Genomic DNA, 19,244 nt, shown 5'->3' on the forward strand with positions numbered 1-19,244 from the left:
CCTAACAGCGGCTTCATTAGCTTCAACCATTTTAACTCCCTCTGTACTTCAATGTCTTATTCCTACAGACAAACCAGAGCTAAATTGGGTTTGGAAAATAGAGTAACACAAGTCACAGGAATTTGAAATTGGAATATAACAGGGCCAGAGATCACTCTTTGTTAGCAGCGGGGGGGATTAAGTCCTCTCAACGGGCGGTGGCTGTGGGTAGGGCATAGCCTCACGTGAGCAGAGATGGGCTGAGCTGGAGTGTTTCCTCAGTCTGCTGAGCCATTAGGGCCATAGAATGCAGTGTGGATACACCATATGTCAAGTAACGGTGCCTTCACTAAGCATTGATCATGCTTTAATTGGTCTAATTTTTATACTACTCTCCCACCCAGCAGGTCTTTGTGACAGATGGTGGCTAATGGTCTTCCAAGTTCTCAGTTTGTTTTTTTTTTTCTATTCTTCATTAGAAAGTTAGAAGTGACAGCCATTATAGGATAAACTGAAAAAGTCCACCGGTCTTGATTTGGTCCTGGAACTACAAATAGCTCCATCCTTTTGAAGCATTTATTTATCAACGCAAATACTTTTATCTGCATTCTACTCACATGCTTCGTAATATGGCTTTGTGCTTTAAAAACCTCTTCAGACAACTTCAATGGCAGGCCTCAAGTGGCCATTGGCGATAAATGAGATTCATTTTGCCTTTATCCCTGCCAGGAATTTGTACATCAGTCTCAGAGGCTGTTGTCAGATCATGAGCTGAGAGCGAGACTGATAAGGAATGGAAAAGTCTACGTGGTGAAGCATCACAGCCTGAAGCAGGAGAGAGAAACCTACCTGAGGTTGATGGACACGCTGCACTGAGGCCACGTCTCTCAACTCAAAAATGTTTACTCTGTCCTTGTCTACACAAGCACAAATATTTTTGTTGGAGTTTTGGTAGCTACTGGGGATTTTTTTTTGTTTTGTTTTCGGTCTCGTTTGCATGTCATCCCATTGTGTAAAGATTCTTAAACAGGTGATGTGACTGGATTTGCAAGATGTACATATTTCATTGGTGGATATATTCGCATTAAACACTGCTGTATTTTATATCAACGTACTGTAAACATGTAGCAAAATGTTTTTGTTTTTTGTTTTTTTTATTGGTGCTTGGATCAAAGGGATAACTGTGAGGCAATACAACAGCAAAAATGGTTGCAAAAGTAATATGCTTTGTACTTTTGAAATTGCACTATTTATTCAAATTTAATACATAAAATGTTGGTGTACTGCCCTCTCTGTCTCTTTATTTCAATTGAAGGGTAGACATAGCTTAGTCCGGGTTTTATTTTGTTTGCGCTTTTTGTTTGATGAAGTGCAAAAGGCGCCTGTTTAAAGGGTCACAAGGACTCATTTTCGAAAAGTACATGGGAAACATTTGCTTTGACATCGCATATTGCTTTGGTTGCAGCTGCAAAGATATTGACGTTCCAAATCATCGTACACCGTTTAATATAAGCACCTGTTTTGTTTTTCTGAACAAATCTTGACACTGCCAGTTAAAAAGTCACATTTTGGATTCACCTGCACAAGTATTAATCTACATTTTTACTTTTGACATGACCTAGATTGGGTTGCATTTCTTACTCATGGAGTGGCATCTCAGATCAAATACATGGGAACATTTGCACATGAGGAACACTTCCATACGGCTTAATTTGAGTGTCAACATGAACACTTGCAACAATTTTCATATTTTGCAAAACGCTGATTATTAAAAGAACTTCGGTAAGAATCGGGTAAAAAAAATATCCAAATACATTCAAATTTATCCTGGGTAACTAAACACCAAATAACACCCACAAAAAAAAAAGCCTCGTCTGTTGCTTAATAGATAAGCACTATGTGTGACTATCATGGATTTAAAACCCATGTGGGCTCTGTATTTCAGTATTGCATTTTATAAGCTCTTCAATGTCTGTAATGTCGGTTTGTCATCAGGAAGTGCAAACATTTGAAGAATTGGATATCCACATGCAGCATAGCATTTGGTGGCTTATTATCGTGTCAAGTAGGACATGGACTCATTTCTTTATTATGAACAATATGATACAGTATGTGTACAGTACACCTAAAAAGGCCTTGACAGGTTATGAACAGGGTTGGTGTTTATTTTCATCCCATCCGTGTTTGTGACAGAGCGTCAACAAAGGCATTGAGGTGATCAAAGCCACATTATTTGCAATGTGAAATCTGATCAGACTCACTATTGTCCACTGTCCCTGGGCTCTGTAATGGGCACTTGGGGTCCCTCGTCACAACACTCTTCCTTCCCAACCCAGTGGATGCCGTGTCCATTCTCCCTTTGTGAGAGCTGCGGCGAATGCTGGTACTCCAATGTGGAAAAGGTGGTGAAGTGGACTCGCTTCCTCTTGCTGGTTGGTGAGTGGAGGGAATCTGGGGGCAATGCTTTGCTCCTGAAGGCGCCCACGCAGCTAATTGGAGAGTCTGTGACCGATGCCAGGCAACTGGGGCTTCTGGACAGTGAGGCGGTTTTATCAGGCCCAATGTCTATCACAGTGGTCATAGTCTGCGAGTCTTGTTGAACGGGACTTCCCGGGACGCTCATCACGAGTTCAGCGTCCGTACCAAGCCACACCCAGTCATGCCGATGACCTGTGTGCTCCTGGCCATGTGACGGAGACTTCTTTTGTCTGAACTTTACAACATATGATATGCAATTTACAAGAAATACCAGGATGGCCAGGCAAAAGACCCCCAGGAGAGCATACATCCCAATCTCTAAGTCTGTCAGGGGTCTGTTTGTCAACATATCTTCCTCTCCGCTGATCTCCACCTCCACTGACTCTTGTCCAGGCGCAAGAATTTTAGTGGGGAAATTATTGGAGTTGACCAGGTTACCGGGAGCCTTGACAGTACTTGTGAAACGAACACTGTCCACTATCGTATTGTCAGAGCCAGACGCTTTACCGCCGTCGCCGGGGCTGCTCATCATACTGATATTGACCGCGCTGGTGGGGCTGCTTCCTGAAGTGCTTGGTTTCCCCACGCCCCCGAGGCTGCCGCTGGTCATGAACGTTCCCTCTGGAGATTTGATTGTGGTCTTTGCCAAGGGGCTCTCATCTCTCGTCACTGTTGTGATGTGTGGAGAAGGAACCTCTGATGGTCTCCTTTGCTTCCTGTCAATCTCCTCCCCGTCATTTCTGAAGTCCACACCGTCATTCTTTTTTTCGATGGTTTTGTCTGGTCGTCGACTTTTCACCTGAAACTTGACCTTGAGATTGCCATTGCCCACAGCTACGGTGCTTTTCCGTTTGGACTTCTGGCAGGCCTCACAGATAGACATTTCCACCCGGACCAGAACTCCTTCGCCCTCTCCCTCTGCCACCACGGCTGGAGGGGCGCCACGCACTGACACCACGCCCTGATCCAGGGATGACACCGTCACACGGTAAGAGGCAGGATCGTAAATGTCAAGAGGTGTCTGGCTGCCATCACTGAACTGGACCCATGCACTGACCATGGCTTCCTAATGCGAGAGAAAACAAAAGAAATTGTCACTGTGTTTTGGAACGTCAGTTCAATCATGGTGGACTTAAATTGATGGAGAATATCACCTGTTTGGGCAACCTCAGAACTTCCTGTGTAGTTGTGGTTGCCACAATGGCCCTGTTGCTTCCGGTGCTGAGCTGGAGGGTCATTGAGAGACCTGCAACCATCTGGACCCCCAGTTCAGTAATGGTCACTTTTTCATCTGTGACTTTCACCATTGTTTTGGCCAAGACTGCATCAGAGAGTGGAGAAAACACCTGTCGCAGAACAATGTCACATCCAGTAAGTTGAATCACAAATTAGTTTCATCGGATTCAAAACACAGTTTGTGTGCTAAGTTTATCTACTCGAGTCAAGCAATTGTCATACCAAAACATATTTGCACTTGATAAGGAACCGAATTTGATACCCAAGGTCCCAGTTTAGTCCAGTTAAGTCTCAAGACTTGTGAAATACCATTAGAATTAGAAAATAAGATTAAAAAAAAAAGAAAATACTTGTCTAAATATGTGTGTGCAAAGATGCAAATGTAGCAAGGATGTGGATGCAGTTGTGTGATTTATGTTATTAATTTCAACGTATGTCGCACGGCTTTGCAATTTGTCGAATGAGGATTACATCAATTCGCACCACACACAATTGCTGATGTTTGCTCAATGAGATGCCTTTGTGATGAGAAATATCCTCAACCGTGAATGCGGAACTGCACTTTTCCGTCTCTTCTAGGAATGAGCAACTATTTGCTGTGCATAATCCCAATTTTGTAATTGACTTTACATGGTCTTGTCTGCTCTCAGTGTCCCCTTTTAATGCCATTTGCATAAGCCACTTTGACAGCTGTTCAGGCTGGGAATGCCGCTCCACTCGTGACCTTACTTTTGTTTTGGCCATTATGTAAAATTTATTGATATAGGTTTTCTTTCTGCGGTCTCTAAATAAAAAGATGCCGGAATTCTTTATTTGAAAATTTGGATCAGTCGCCCCCGCAATGTTTCAGCCCATGTTTCCTGACAAATTATCTTGCGGTGTCGACATACTGAAATGTTGACATACTTTAAATGCTGTCTGTAATAATACTTGCCAGCGGTTGTCGCAAAAGGTGTCATGAAAGATTGGGACATAACCCAGTGCAATTCTGTAGTTGTGGGATAATCAAATATATGGAGCAAAGTAAGTATTGTCTGCGGGGTCTTCATAATAATCAGGACCATCCATGCATTTTGTGTGCCCCTCTTAAGGCTGAGGACGGATCTGAACCCACCAAAGACATCCACTTTTTGGAACCAAAAACTAATGACTGTCCATGAATCAAACTTCATCCGGTACGTCATGATTTGAATCTGCATTTTTTTTTTTTGAACGAACGTCAATGCAAAAGAAGTAAAAGTAACTGATGAGAAACACCTGGGCTGGGGCTATTTAAATGAGTTAATCCTCGCCTTGCTGCATGACCCCTCTAACAATATTGAAATGTGGTTTACTCTGGTCTCGCTGGCCTGAACATACAAGTCAGCCGCAATCCTGACGCAGTGCTCTTGTTTTCTATTTGCTCTCGTCAGGAGTTCACATATTATTGGTTGGATGTATTTACCTGGATGGCAGTGGTCCCAATGTCTTGGCCAGAAAGCACCCTCCCGGCATGCAGCTTTGCCACACGAGGATCTTCCACTTTCATAAAGTATCTAACAAGTCTTGTTACATCCACCTGCCAGTCAGAGCCCAGGAAATAGGCCTGAGAGTCCCGAGGGTCCGCCTGCTCGGCCACAAAGTGGGTTAGCACACGCACCAGGGCGTGCTGAAACTGCAATGCGCAGCCCTTTCCCTTTTTTTCATCGACTTGGCTGTTCCAGACAGATCTGAAACAAAGAAAACACACCACCAATTACATCATTGACTCGTAGGTTCTCATCAGTCAACCCGGCTCTTTTTTGTTGGCTCAGAGGGCAAGCAAAAACAGGTAACACCAGTTATTTGAATTGGGAAAAGGAATGGCTAGAGGGCAAACAAGGTCGTCTTTCATTGACAGAAATGTGTAACCCACCTCTTGGTTGTTAGTATAGGGACCCTCCAGCTTTTGATTTGGCTCAGCTCTGTGTCCGACACCTCCAGTCGGAGGGGGAGTCGGGGCATCCACACATTCAACTCAAGTTGAGCACTGAGGTAGCTGTAGGTAAAGTTTACTACCATCTTGACTTTGCCTTTTGTCTCCTTGCCATTTACAAAAATATAGTCACACCTGTCCGAGACCTGGAGAGGAAGAGAAACAGGCATACTTTGTCAATTTAATGTCCTTGATTATATCACCGAGTTTGTCCAGGTAGTTTTTTTTGTGAACTAACTGCATCCACAGACGATTAGGCTGTCCATGAGGGTGATGTTCGTCAACTAAGTCGTGAAAAACAGGATCAAGTAGTCTTATGGATGTGGTCAATTCTCCCCACATTGAATGTCCTTGTGGTAGTTTCACACTGCAGGTGTTAGGCTAGTGATGTCAGTTAGCCGCAGTAAACTACTGTGATGACCACTGACCCAAAGCCTTCGGAAGATGTGGCATTGCAGTTTTATGTTAATCAAAATATCATGTGTCACGGCGCTCAACATCAGTGCTTCACAGCCAAGTGCATTCATTACAGGAAAATTTCAAAAGTGACCTTGGAGAGTTGAAAGTACGACAGAAAGATCACATGGGCAATCTAAGACATGAATCAGCTTTTCGTTGGTCCTCTCGACAGACCCCGCTCCACAACAAACAGGACAATTATAACGCCACATTTAAATTCAGTCACCAGCCTCTGGAAATGCACACAGGAGTGGAAAAAAATAATGTGACTTTGACTGATAGCCTGAGGAGGAATACAAATCTTGCTCTTATTTGCACGAATCCAGCACTTGGCTTACACGATGGGCTGCCACGTGCGCGTGCTATTTTAGAGAGGATCATCAGTATAGCACAGAATCATCCTGCAACCGTGTCCACAGCTAAAGCTTTTAGATGACCAACCGCATCACTACGTGTCACCCCGCTATGGCCTAACTTCCTGACAAATAAGCTCATGCATGAATTAAATCCAAACAGTGCATTTGCAGTGTGGCAGTGATGGAGAATTACGAATGCACGCATGGATCAATAGACAAGAAGTGAGGTTTTTTTTTGTGTTTCAAGCTGTAAGGAGTCCTCATATTTTAATTCATTGTGAACGCAGTCATCCAGTCATCCATATTCGGAGACACTTTGTTCATTTCTTTTTTTTTAACGGGGACATCATCCTGAGCTTCACGCTTAAACTGAACTTCGAGCCATGTTCAAATAATGCTTCACAACATCATTTTAGATAAAATATCTTTCAATGTGGCAGCCGCCCACTCTTCTTAGTCACAATCATTCTGTCAACAATCACAGCACCCAATGGGTTTTTGTGTCATAAATTGAAATTTGTTTTTAAATTGTATCTTCTTTTCACGAGGCAGTACAGACAGAGTGAAAGGCATGCTTTCAATGATAATTACAACTGTAGTTTCGCCTGAAAATATCTGAAAGATTCATAGAATGGTCTGTTTTTCCATTAAGAAGCAAACTTTAGCAATTTGCCAAATCCTGATAACACTGATGAGTCACATCATCAAGATCCTGACTCGTCACACAAGTCAAGAAGTTGTTCAGTTCTGACCTCAGGGGAAAAAAAAAAAACTCTCCACATATGTGCTCATACAATCCAAACAACGTCATGCAAGAAAGATGAAATGTTGATCTGCTTGTCTCACATTGATCTTTGGGTTCTCTCTTTCAACACTAAAAATAAAGGGATTGTCATTTCTCTTCCATCTGGCTGTGGAGGGAAGTCGATGTGCACGCTGTCTCCCCGATTGATGTCATCACTACATATTCAAGGATATTCTTCTTTGTTTTGTGAGATGTTAGTGCCATTAAAAAAAAAAAAAACTTCCCATATCTAGCCCCAGCAGATTTGATCCCCCTCAATCACCGCAGATGAAAAAACATCAATGTAAATCAATGTAAATTTTCACATTCTGTGACCCCCGCATTCATGGGCCTTGACTTTCAATTTCATCAGTCAAAAAAGCCGGCTTTTGGCAGTCAGCCATGCCCAGGTTTCGCAGGATAAAAGAGAAAAGTCACAGGATGAGAGCAGTGTGGCAGACTGCAAGGTAATTTGTGCTGAGCGATTTAGCTCAACGCCTGTTCATTGAGGAAGAGATTGATGGGGGGATTCTGTTGAAGCCCGACTAACAGTTTGTTTTACTGAGTGGAAAAGAGATGGAGAGAAGAGGTGACTTTGGTGGAACGTATTCGTGTACTGTTATCCTTGCTGTCACACACATGGCACGCCGCTCCCTTGGGTTTTGTGTCAGGGAAGAAAATACATTGAACTGTAGCTCCTATTAAAAATAATAATAATACGGTAATAATTCAAGTCGTGCACTGTACATGCGAGTGAACCATACCTTGAGAACATCTTCATCAGTAGAGCTGCATTCTGCATATTCCGAAACATCAGTGATCTGGCCATCCTCGTCCACAGCGATTGTTCTTACAGGTACCACCACCTTTTTTCCAGTCAGGATTGCAGTGTTCAGGATCTCGGTGTCCTGCCGTTCAAACAATACAACAGGTCTGTTTGTGGTTAAGATTCAAAAAAACAAAAAAAAAAAAAATGGAACACTGTACGCTACAATATTGCAGATGTTTGTTATGTTGAGCATGCACACTCATTTTATTGTGCATTCAAAAATACCGGTAGAAGTATAGTACAACCTCTGAAGTCAAATGCTGAATTTGACTGATTTAATGAAAAATATGGTCCAGAAATTATTTAAAAAAAAAAAAAAACAGAATATGCAACATCACCTTACCTTTCTTTAGCTTTTAGTGATTTTATTGCAATAACGTAATGTATTCCAAAAAGGTGGCTGTCACAGATAGCGCCGCCAAGCCATCAAAATATGCGAAAGGTTCTAAGCACACCTCTTGATGATTGAGAGAAAAGGTTCAAGCACATACCAAAAGATTAAGATGCATTTAGCTTTTTCCTTGACTTTGTGGCTTTTTTCTGACCCTCACTCCAAAAGAGTACTTTAAAATGAGGTGTGTTTCAAAAAAGAAACGCCACGAAGAATCGAAACCAGAGATGACATAATGTAGGCAAACTGACTTTCAGAGCAGAAAGACTCCAATTTCTCTTTTTTTGTCAGGTATACACCACCTTTATTATGCAAATTATGTTTTTCTCAGATATGTATTATGCAAATGGAGTTCAGCATAATTTTCAAGTCATCAACTGATTAATGTGAATGTTTTTAAACAATTCTCTCAATTATAATATATATATACCGGTATATATATACACACACTTCAATTTGGCAACGGTATTTTTCAGCACATTCAATCACAGCCATTTGTAGATAAAAGGGCACATACATTTGGTTGTAATAATAATAATACATTGTAACCTTATTATCTCGCTGAATTAATGCACGACACACATGCTTGTGGGCAGTCATGAATAATCAAATTGAAGCAGATGGATGTGTGTCTTCCTGTGTAAAATCACACTGTCCAAATGAAGTTGAAATAATTGTCGTGTGTGTGTTTTAGTGCGCACATGTTTGAGAGTAGTGGAGCATAGCTGGATCGGGTTCTACGAATGATCAGTGAAATTCACCCAGAGGACCAAATAAAACAGATGGATGCTTGTCTCTGAACTGTAAAACCGGTCTAAATGAGGCAGAAATGACTTGTCTTTTTTTTTTTCTTTGACTGGCATGACAATATAGTTCAAAAGCAGATGTCAAGTCTGTAACTGTGGCATTTGGCATCGTCGAGTATGTTATAGTACTGGAGAATAAATCTCATGTTTGGTCCGCCGCCTGAGGTCAACTTCTAATCCTTAATGGATATGGACTATGTCAAATTCACAAATAGGGATAACATATCCTCCTCATAACTTCAGGCCCCTCGGGACTAGTGCAGTAGAAATGAAGCAGGCAGCAATGTAAATTTGACCCACTCTGGTCACTGGTTCAAATGACAACTAGAGCAGGTTCACTGCCGCTGTTACTCAGTTGTGAAAATGTCATGTTGTTCATTCAAAATGTAAAATTGTATTCCCTGGTTGGAAAGGTAGCATGGTAGCCGAGCACAAAAATAGAAGCACACGAGGCAGCTACCGCAAGGAGCGGATGACCACATTACTGCATGTCTGAACGCAGAAGAAAGACATCAGCTTGCTGTCAGTCAACAACACAAGGTCATTCTTTGCTTAAAATAGAACCCATTTGCTGAACAGTCCAAAGCATAGTCAGCCAGACAGGATTGGATCAGAGCAAAGTGCATTTTGTATTTTCGTGTGCTGATGCGCAAAGGATGCAATCCAAGCTTTGGAATTATTACAAACGCTATCGCCAGTAATATCAACGCCGGTTCATAATGTGACATGCGAGCTGATGCCGACTCACCATTATAAGAGAGGCCAGGCCAACAAAGTCTCTCTGAGTGGTGTAGATCCTCATCGCTCCTTCAGTCTTGGCTGTATTTTTGGATGGGAGCTCCAGCTTCCATATGATCACTTGACTGTTGACGGGGCTGTTTAGCTCATCGACCTCAAAATCCATTTGAAGCACCTCCAACAGACTGCTTTCAAGCCTGAGAGGGGAAGGAGAAGGGCATATAGTTTGAATCTAACTCAGAAGAGCACAAGGTCGCCCCCCCACCCAAAAAAAAAACTGTTTGAGTTGGTTTGTCTGTTCAATGTGAAATAACTCCATGTAGTGATCTGTTTGACTACAAGGATAAACTAACAAAGTGCATGGAACCTGAGAAAAGTTCACAGTAACATTAGAATCCACGTCATCGATACATTTACCAGTGAACCAGCGAATCTTGATTCACTTTAATAGGCTACTAATTGTTTGATGAATCCCTGGCCATACTCTTGCCAACAGCAGAACCAAAGGTGTGTGTTTTTTTTTCAAATCTTTTGGTAAAGTTTTAAATCTATCCGTGTTCTGTCATAGGTGCTAGCTAGCACTAAGCTAACCTGGGAGCGTTTGTCCCTCACATCCAGCATTCAAGTTTGCAAACTCCTTTCGTACTACGACAGTGTCAGAGGCGAACAGCGAAGTAACGCCAAATGCAGTGACAGAGAGCCTAGATGGGCTTTACTGATGCATAACCGTGCTTAAAAAGTTTAATTTCATTCATTGAGTTTGTCCAAACGTAAAGAGCCGCATGCACATATACCGAAGCCTCATGCAAATGTACTCTACGGTTGTTTTTTTGGGGAGGAATGATCACTTCAATTACTACCGAAAATAGTTATTATGGGGCTAGTGGACACTTGATTTTTTTTTTTCTTTTTATCGACCATTTTATGAATCCAAACTAGCCCCAACCCGATAATGTGTCATACAAATTCCTACTTAGTAAACACATTGGACCCAGGGCATTGTTGTTCTAACCAAATGAACTCTTGAGGGACTGGCCACCAGCCTATTTTAGAGTAACAACAATATGACAAACACCAGATCATTTGTTAATCCTCCATTAGTTCCAAACTCAATAACAACTGCAAAGCTTTGCATCCCCTTTCTTCTCACTCTATGATCGATTGTGTCTGCCTCTCGTAAAGCAAAAACAGGGTCTTACAATAATTGAGTAATCTCAACATATTGCACCAAGACCTGGTATTAAAAGATAATGTCATTCTAATGAAGTATCAAAACAGGAAAAGCTATTGACTTGACATAAGCATGCATCCATCCCTTTAAGTATGCATTAACACAGATGTGGATAAAATGGGATTGAGGCTACTATATTCATGTTCTTTAAAGCTTGCAGGGCAAAGCAACCACTGCATCTTGTTTATGGTCTGCGAGTAGCTGTCTGTAACAATAAGCTCAAACTACTGAGATGCAGGATAAATACGCTTTAAATGCAAGCGTACAGCAAATGCATTTAGAAACAGAAACTCAAGGGAATTCCATCTGTGGTGTGAGTGACTGCGGATGGACACCGCAAGGGATTTGTTGGTTTCATGTCCGGATTAGTCAGCATGAAATATACGTTAAACCATAAAGAAGTTGTGGTAAACAATGGTTTTATCCATGCTGAATGGGGAGAACAACACAATGTGGTCAAATCAGCAGATAATATCTGTAAAAGCATGATGTATCTATTGTAGTATGGCCTGAAAAAAAGATTTAGTGATTTCACTGCAAGTTTTCATATTCCTTTCAAGGTGAAAAATACTAAAAAGTCTTATTTTTTGGCTTCCTGTGCAACTTGTGTTTTCCCTAAGTGCCAAACCATCACTCACAGATTACACCTCTGCATTTGAAAGCATTTCTCCGAGGGAGAATTAATCTTGCAGTTTCAGTTGAACCTCAGCAGACCTCTTTTAGGACAATACTGGGAAGGAAGCTTGAATGAGATGGCATGAATTAAAAATCTGAATACTGTTCAGACAGGCCAAGAACAACTTGGCCCACATGCACTCACCGACTGCCCAACGGCTATATGTGTCCCTACTACATTACGACAACGGCTGAACATCGACATTATATCATATGGGGTGGTGTCAGCGCCAACGGACTTTTTTCTTAACCTGTGAGGAGCATTTCCTCATGCCGATGGGCCTGAAATGAGACAGCAGACGTTTTGTATGGCTGTAACTTTGAGAAGAGTTTAGAGAAGTGTGTTTTTTTTTTTTTTTTGTTGTTTTTATCATGACTGTGCCCCGGTCCTCAAAGCACGAGCCATGAAGGAGGCATGCTTGGATGAGTCTTGAGTGGAAGAAGCTCATCAAACACCTTTGGAACGAACTACGACCGAGATTGTGATCCGGGCGCTCCCCGACACAAACACTTCATCTTGCCTCCCCTTTTCAAATGTTTTGGATGCCTGTGCAAGAATTATAGCGACAAAGTGTCCCAATGCATTTATTATAAATTATTTTGATTTTGAGCCATTCCTTAATTTTTTGGTGGTGGTCGGGTGGGGGGGTTGGAAATGGCTATAATGTGCTGAGAGTGTGATTTGAGGATTATTTTGGCAATTTTCATTTTGAAAGAAGTAGCTATATTTACACTCCGCAACACCTACAGCCAGCGTGTGCTTCTAGAGTACAAGGGATCCCCTTCTGGGACACAGTATGAATGTTGTGCTTTGCTCTTGTCAGGTAAGAGGGGTGGTTTGTCTCTTCCTTCACAGTTGCCAACAAACAAACAGTGATATGCGCCGCAAGAGCTACATAAGAACTGCTTTTATATCTGACACAGCTCTTCGCCGATTCCCTTAGGACTCCCGAAGTGTTGTTTCGTTAGGCAACTGAAATTTCAACTCATGAAGCAGCTCAGAGATATTCAAGTGGAATGTGAAAAATAGACAGACTTGCCTTTTTCCAGGTATGGGAGCCTTCCTCTGACAAATAACAGAGATGGCTCCATCTGCACCCGTATCCAGTGTGATGTCCCACAGTAAAGCGTTACTTGGTGTTGCTGTACGAAAGGTCACGCCGTTCTTTATTGTTGCTCTGTAAAAATAAAAAAATAATTAAAAATGGAAAGTTCAAGAATGTGGTCAATAAAAATATCACCTGTTGCGAGTCAGTGAAATATAGGGAAATAAGTGACCATTCAGACTTTGTTTTCACATTAAAATGACACTTTTATCAATGCCGTAAGCAACATTTACAACCATGTGACATCTGGAGCGGAAGTAGCAAACATCATTTCGATGAGTATTCACATGAAATCCATTATGCACTTTTCTTTCTGCTAAAAATCTATCCCCACTAAGCAAGTTACAGCAAGAGCTATTCTTCCAATTTTACAATCCAGGCTTGCATGCGCTAAGGAATTCATGACAACAACACAAAGATACAATGCTTTTGTTTGCAAAGCCAACAACACAATGGTACATTAATAACCAAAAGACACAGTAAGATTCATTCCAACTGCCCGTCCGGAGTAGCCTCCCCGTGTAATTCTTCTTGGCTTTCATCTGCATGCAAAGCTACATGGTTTATCCCTGAATCTTTCAGATAATTACCAAGTGCTGATCGCACTGTGACTCTCTAAGGGGATGTAATCTACGTTAAGAGCACCAGCGATTATGGTTCAAGTATGGCTGTAACAAGCCCAGAAAAAGGAGAGACACTGCTCCTTGACAACACATTATCGCTCAATTTAAAATATTTAATGTAACCTGAAGATGTTTTTGTGCTAAGTTTCTGTGCTCATGTGCGTGTTTGTGTGTATGACACCATCTGCAATGTTCAGCTTTACTGCACTCTAGGGGGAGGTCTGAAATGACAAGTAATCTTGGCATGCAGGCATCTGCTGTATCATCACACAGTGAAATGACGCTACATGCTTCCATGCACTTCAGGAGAGCCGCTGCAAAGGCTTCTCTTTTCTGTTGGCTGGCTTTGCTATCCTCCAAAAGTTGTCGTCAAGTCAAGCAGCTCACAGAAACAAGAACCTGAATGAGGTTCATATTTGAAAGAGAGGTGGTTCAATTGTGAAATCAGAAGTAGGTTAATGTCTATCTCTCTCTCTCTTTAGATATACAGTGTGTGTGTGTGTGTGTGTGTGTGTGTGTGTGTACATATATATATATATTGTTATTGTTTTTTGTTTTTTTTTTACTGTAATAATCTCGTCAATAAACACTTCAAATGTTTTCCTTATCAACTATGCAGTGCTTTAATCGCTTTGGTATGTATCCCTGAGAAAAGTTCAACCCTCTCATACATGCCTTCAAACTGCAGTGTTATGAAATATATTCCTCCAAGTATCACCACTGCCTATTACCATCTTTCATCAAAAGAAGCTCTGGCAGACAGTTTGTGGTCTGCACGGTGACAGCAGTGGCAATATATGTTTCTCACAACAGTATGTTTTGATCTTAACACTAACCAAGATGTATGAATAGTGTGATTGTTGTTAATGTTGTCAGTAGTAGTCAAAGCCAAATTACAATTTTATTTAATTATGATTTGAATCAAACTTTTAAGTTTGTTTCGACTTGACAATATTTAAGTGGATATTTGAGGACGTACTGTAAACAGAGCTTCCTGTGGGACAATTTACTTAGCCCACCTAGCGTCATATTTTTGTGTGGTAGATTTAGAAAAAAATGTTTTCATGCCATTTTCATATGATGTTAGACTCAATGTGAGGATAAGAAAACCAAGGTGGCATTCAAGCCAGGCATAGCTGTGTATTAAGCCGAGAGGAGCAGGATTTAACTAATAAAAAGTGACAGCAACAAGAAGACTTATCCGCCCGTTTTCCCCCTTTGTCTCTCCCTGGGAAGAATAAAATCCCCCGTGATTTGAGGAGGTTTTTTTTTTTTTTTTTTTTGGGCTGTGGGGAGTAGGAAGCAGTGTCCATGGCGTTGGTTAGTGGGCCCCGAGGAGGCGGTGAGCAAAGGGAGGCACCAGGGCAGGCAAGATGGATGGCCATGGAGACTGAAGCTGACAGTGTGTGAGGAAAAACAGCTCTCAGGTGCTGCACCTGCCATCTATCTCACTTCTGACCAGGCAAGGCATGAGTGGCACCTTGTTTCACCTTCTATCTTCTCAAACATAGAATTTTGAAATGGGCTACTGCATGTACATTCCCACACACTTGATTGAAAATACACAGAATGTTGCACCTTTTGCACGTCCTGGTGGTGGTTCTTGACGTCCATCTATGTTTTCCCTAATACTGCACATATTTTATGATAAATATTCTGTTCTCTAAATTGTATTATGAAAGGATGACAATAATTTGTTGGTATGTCATAACGTGTATCAAAAATTAAATACAACTGAATACAACACAGACCTCTATCATTGTGCAAATGCTCTAAAAGCATTTCATCACAGAGGCTATTTTCAACATGCTACAGTGGGTTTGTAATTATTCCCGCATCTACATAAATTATTTGTTGTTCCCGTCTCTGGTTTTGTGAATGCATCACTGCAGGGCCGGTCCTGTAGACAGTAAAGAACAGATGCAATTATTTATGCAGGCAAATGTCCAGTGTTTAGCCAGTCTGATGACCAGCTATCAGCATCGTGCTTATCGCACTCATGGAGCAGTTTAAGGGGTTGAGTCCCATTTTATGCCAACGTCACTGCCAGATGGCAGCCCCCGCAGCACTATAAATGGTTGTAAAAGCCACGTTTGTCACATAGACAAACGATTAGGCTTCCTGCTGGAAGAGATCACTCACACAAAGTCATGCCACTTGATCATACGACAATGATGCCGTGGCTTTAAGTAAAAGCCATACAAACGATACAAATCATTATCGAACAAAGAAGGAGACCAAAAGTGCTCAGTGAAAGGGGTAAACTCATGTGATGTGAGTGTCTGGGTTTTATTTATTTATTTTGTGAGCTACAACGAACGAATCAATACATGCTGGCATTCAGAATTGAATCTAGTGAGTGACTGAACCGATAATTAGCAAGTGCAGGTGACGATGTGTAAATAATCCATGAATGCCCTCTTGTCCTCTCACCGACTCACCTCTCCTGAGTCACGTGATCACACCGAGATAGTGGTAACGCAGATTTTTCTTTGAGGATATATTGATTGTTTCTTCCGCGAACTGAAAAGATTCTGAAAATCGACCAGAAGCCAACACAAACAGGCTTTGGGACCGCTTTGGTCTCACCAATAGTGTCTGTCATGACATTAGTGCTTCTTGTTAAGAACATCCTCATGCCAGTTTTCTCAAATACCTGACAAGTAAAGACAAGCCTTTTTTGAGGAAGCCTCACATGATCCAAATTTTTATGCAAAACAAACCAGTAACGGAAAACATATCAGTCACTCTGCACGCATTCATCCATTAACTGATCCGCTTTATCCTCACAAGGGTCGCTGTGGTGGGGGGGGGTGCTGGAGCCTATCCCAGCTGTCTTCGGGCAGTAGGCGGCGAACACCCTGAACCGTTTGCCAGCCACTCACATGACACACAGAGACGAACAACCATCCGCGCTCACACTCACACCTAGGGACAATTTTTGAGTGTTCAATCAGCCTGCCATGCATGTTTTTGGAATGTGGGAGGAAATTGGGAGTACCTGGAGAAAACCCACGCAGAACATGCAAACTCCATACAGGAAGGCCGCAGCTGGAATCGAACCCAGTACCTCTGCACTGTGAGGTCGACGCGCTAACCACCCCCTCAGCGGTTGCCTAAATCAGTTCCTAAAACTAAAAAATTCATTTGACACCACCTAACAAATCCTTATTCACTTAAACATGCAGAATCTGTTTGGAAGAACAATAGAAATGTCTGAGCAAGTTAGTGTGGGTGACTTACAGTCTGATTTCCTTTGATAACGGATAACAAAAGGCATTATATTGTCAATGATAATTAATGTCGCGTTCGGAGACTGTTTAAGTTAAAACGGATACATCTTCAAGTCACCTTGAAAAGTGCAACTTTGACTTACTCCGGGTAGTATTATCTCCCAGCACATCCATGTTAACATCATTCAAATTTTTGTAAAGCTCTTTGTAACACTGATCTCTTTTTAATTTTGGCCAACATTTTGACATTGTAACAGTCTGTGCTACACTTTGACAGCTCCTATCTCTTTGGTCATCTGTTTGGGTGGGATGCATTCAGTTTAAGGAAGTGTACACATTTCTTGAAAAACCCCAGTATAAAGCACACACCTCCATCACAAAATTCTTCACAGTAATAATGGTGTGATGTCACAATTCCTCAATCGGTGGTGCATTTCCCGAAGAGGAATAAGTCTTTCAACAGTCATCTCCATATCCAAGTTTAAGGTCAACAACATTAAATGATTTAACAACGTACCATCTTAATGAATTTAAGTGTCTACAGGCTACGGGATTTCATTTGATCCATGTCAGTCTTGAGGAATATGACATTTCAGCCCTTAATGTCATCAGGCTGCATAAACTCCAACACTAATTCCTGATATATATATATATATATATATATATATATATATATATATTTTTTTTATGTTGAATTATCCACCACGTCTCCAGGAAAGAATCTCAGTCTTGGTTTCCAAGAAATGCCTCATTTCCTCTAATGTGCCACAGTTTCGAAAGCCCTCTGAGGCTTATAGATGAGTGCACATGACTGGCTCGCTTTTTGTTGAATAGTAAATGAGCTTTTGACGTTTGTAGAATCAACTGGACTCCGAATGACGTCATCCAGATAAGCACTGACTAGGAGGAATCGGAAGGATACCGAAATCACGAGCTTACCTCAGAGTGAAGTTAGTCAGCTGGGCAGAGCTGGCCATGAGGATGTAGAAGGTAGCGATGTCGGTCTTCTTCAGTGGTTTGGAGGATGTCCGTATGACGATGGAATTGCCAAGTTTGAGTCGAGAGAGCGTGGCCATTCCTTTGGGCACCTGCAGGAGACGCACGCTGCCAATCCTCCGCATGGGCGTGACGGGGACATATTCCCCCTGCTGCTGTTGTGAGCTTCCCCAACGAGTCCCTTCTAGTGTGTTACACTTGCCACTGACTTTGGGCTGTGCCTGGTAGTAGAGCTCTACAAGGTTCCCAGCTGATGGGGCCTGTTTCTCCCTGCTGGTGCTTTCAGACCCCTGACCGAACCAGCCAGGCAAAGGCAGCAGCTCAGCCACGCAAGTTCCCCTCTCACCTCCCATGGCACAGGAACACCTCACCTCCTGGGTTTGCCAGAAAGCATAGACTGCCACACATGGTAGCTCATCCTCAGCTCCTTCCTCCCTGTTCCAGTCCCTTCCTGCCACGTAGAAGAGCACCCGCACTTTGGGCTTGGTGGAGAAGACCCGAGGTGTTAGCACGAAGGCCTGAATCTTCCAGTTGAAGGTGAAGGCGTCAGGGGCATTGAAGAGCTGCACAGACTGGACCAGATCCAGAGGCACAAGCTGCTCTGTGGACATCGGGCCATAGCTTGCGTTGACAGCCGGCTGGCGGCCTGCTCTCAAAATAACAAAGGGCTGCGTGTTACTCTGCATGCTGAAATTCCTCATTAAGTCCTGCCCTGCTTCTTTCAAGAAGAGGAAGTCAGCATCCTGAACCTCGTAGCTGACTGGCAAGAAGATGGGGAAAGGCACTGGACTCTTCGTGTCAGTCAGCTCCTTATTGTTGAAGTCTACAAGGTAAAGAAAAAAAAATATTATACATCACATCGTAGCATTTAAAAAAAAAAAAACTCATCTGGGTCACAAGGGTATTGTCAGGAGTTAATTATTGCAAATGCATATCGCCTACAGTTATGGTAATGTTCAAATAAATAGGGGATAAGAATGTACTATTGCCAAAATTGCCTTAAAATGTCTTAAAATGTTAAGTTAATGTTCGAACAAATAAAAAAGACAACTAGAAATGTTGGTTGGGTTCGCGCACCAGCATTATACAGGATCTCCGCTCAATAAAACAGAGGGACCACTTACATTACTGAGATAACAAAGGATACTCAAAACTAATTCTGGTAGAATGTCATGTTTCAAGTAGGCCTAAACATGTTTACTTAATGTCGCCATTGTATCCATCAAGTGAGCTTGTTTGCCTTCATTTTCCATAGTTCTTTCTTCTCCGCTGCCCTAGTTTCCTCACCCACACACACACACGCACACACACACACACACACACACACACACACACACACACACACACACACACACACACACACACGCTCT

The 19,244-nt window shown here is 42.1% G+C and overlaps 2 protein-coding genes across 4 annotated transcripts in view; one reads left to right on the top strand and one right to left on the bottom strand.

The window, feature by feature from the left end:
- The window catches only part of glt1d1 (glycosyltransferase 1 domain containing 1), a 16,800-nt gene extending 15,534 nt beyond the window's left edge, over positions 1-1,266 (top strand). For all 3 annotated transcript variants that reach the window (XM_019862839.1, XM_019862840.1, XM_019862841.1), the window contains one exon: positions 709-1,266. In XM_019862839.1, the coding sequence (XP_019718398.1) occupies positions 709-855 (147 nt within the window). In that variant the 3' untranslated portion in view covers positions 856-1,266. The remainder of the gene's footprint in view (positions 1-708) is intronic.
- Positions 972-19,244, bottom strand: part of LOC109511599 (transmembrane protein 132D) — a 25,482-nt gene continuing 7,209 nt past the window's right edge. The window contains exons 2-9 of the mRNA XM_019862802.1: positions 17,818-18,697; positions 12,957-13,094; positions 10,021-10,207; positions 8,011-8,154; positions 5,588-5,793; positions 5,138-5,402; positions 3,612-3,803; positions 972-3,523 (exon numbers count right to left, since the gene is read on the bottom strand). Of these exons, the coding sequence (XP_019718361.1) occupies positions 2,240-3,523; positions 3,612-3,803; positions 5,138-5,402; positions 5,588-5,793; positions 8,011-8,154; positions 10,021-10,207; positions 12,957-13,094; positions 17,818-18,697 (3,296 nt within the window). The 3' untranslated portion in view covers positions 972-2,239. The remainder of the gene's footprint in view (positions 3,524-3,611; positions 3,804-5,137; positions 5,403-5,587; positions 5,794-8,010; positions 8,155-10,020; positions 10,208-12,956; positions 13,095-17,817; positions 18,698-19,244) is intronic.

Source organism: Hippocampus comes, unplaced genomic scaffold, assembly GCF_001891065.2.
Source record: "Hippocampus comes isolate QL1 unplaced genomic scaffold, H_comes_QL1_v1.1 scaffold147, whole genome shotgun sequence".
NCBI classification, from domain to species: Eukaryota; Metazoa; Chordata; class Actinopteri; order Syngnathiformes; family Syngnathidae; genus Hippocampus; species Hippocampus comes.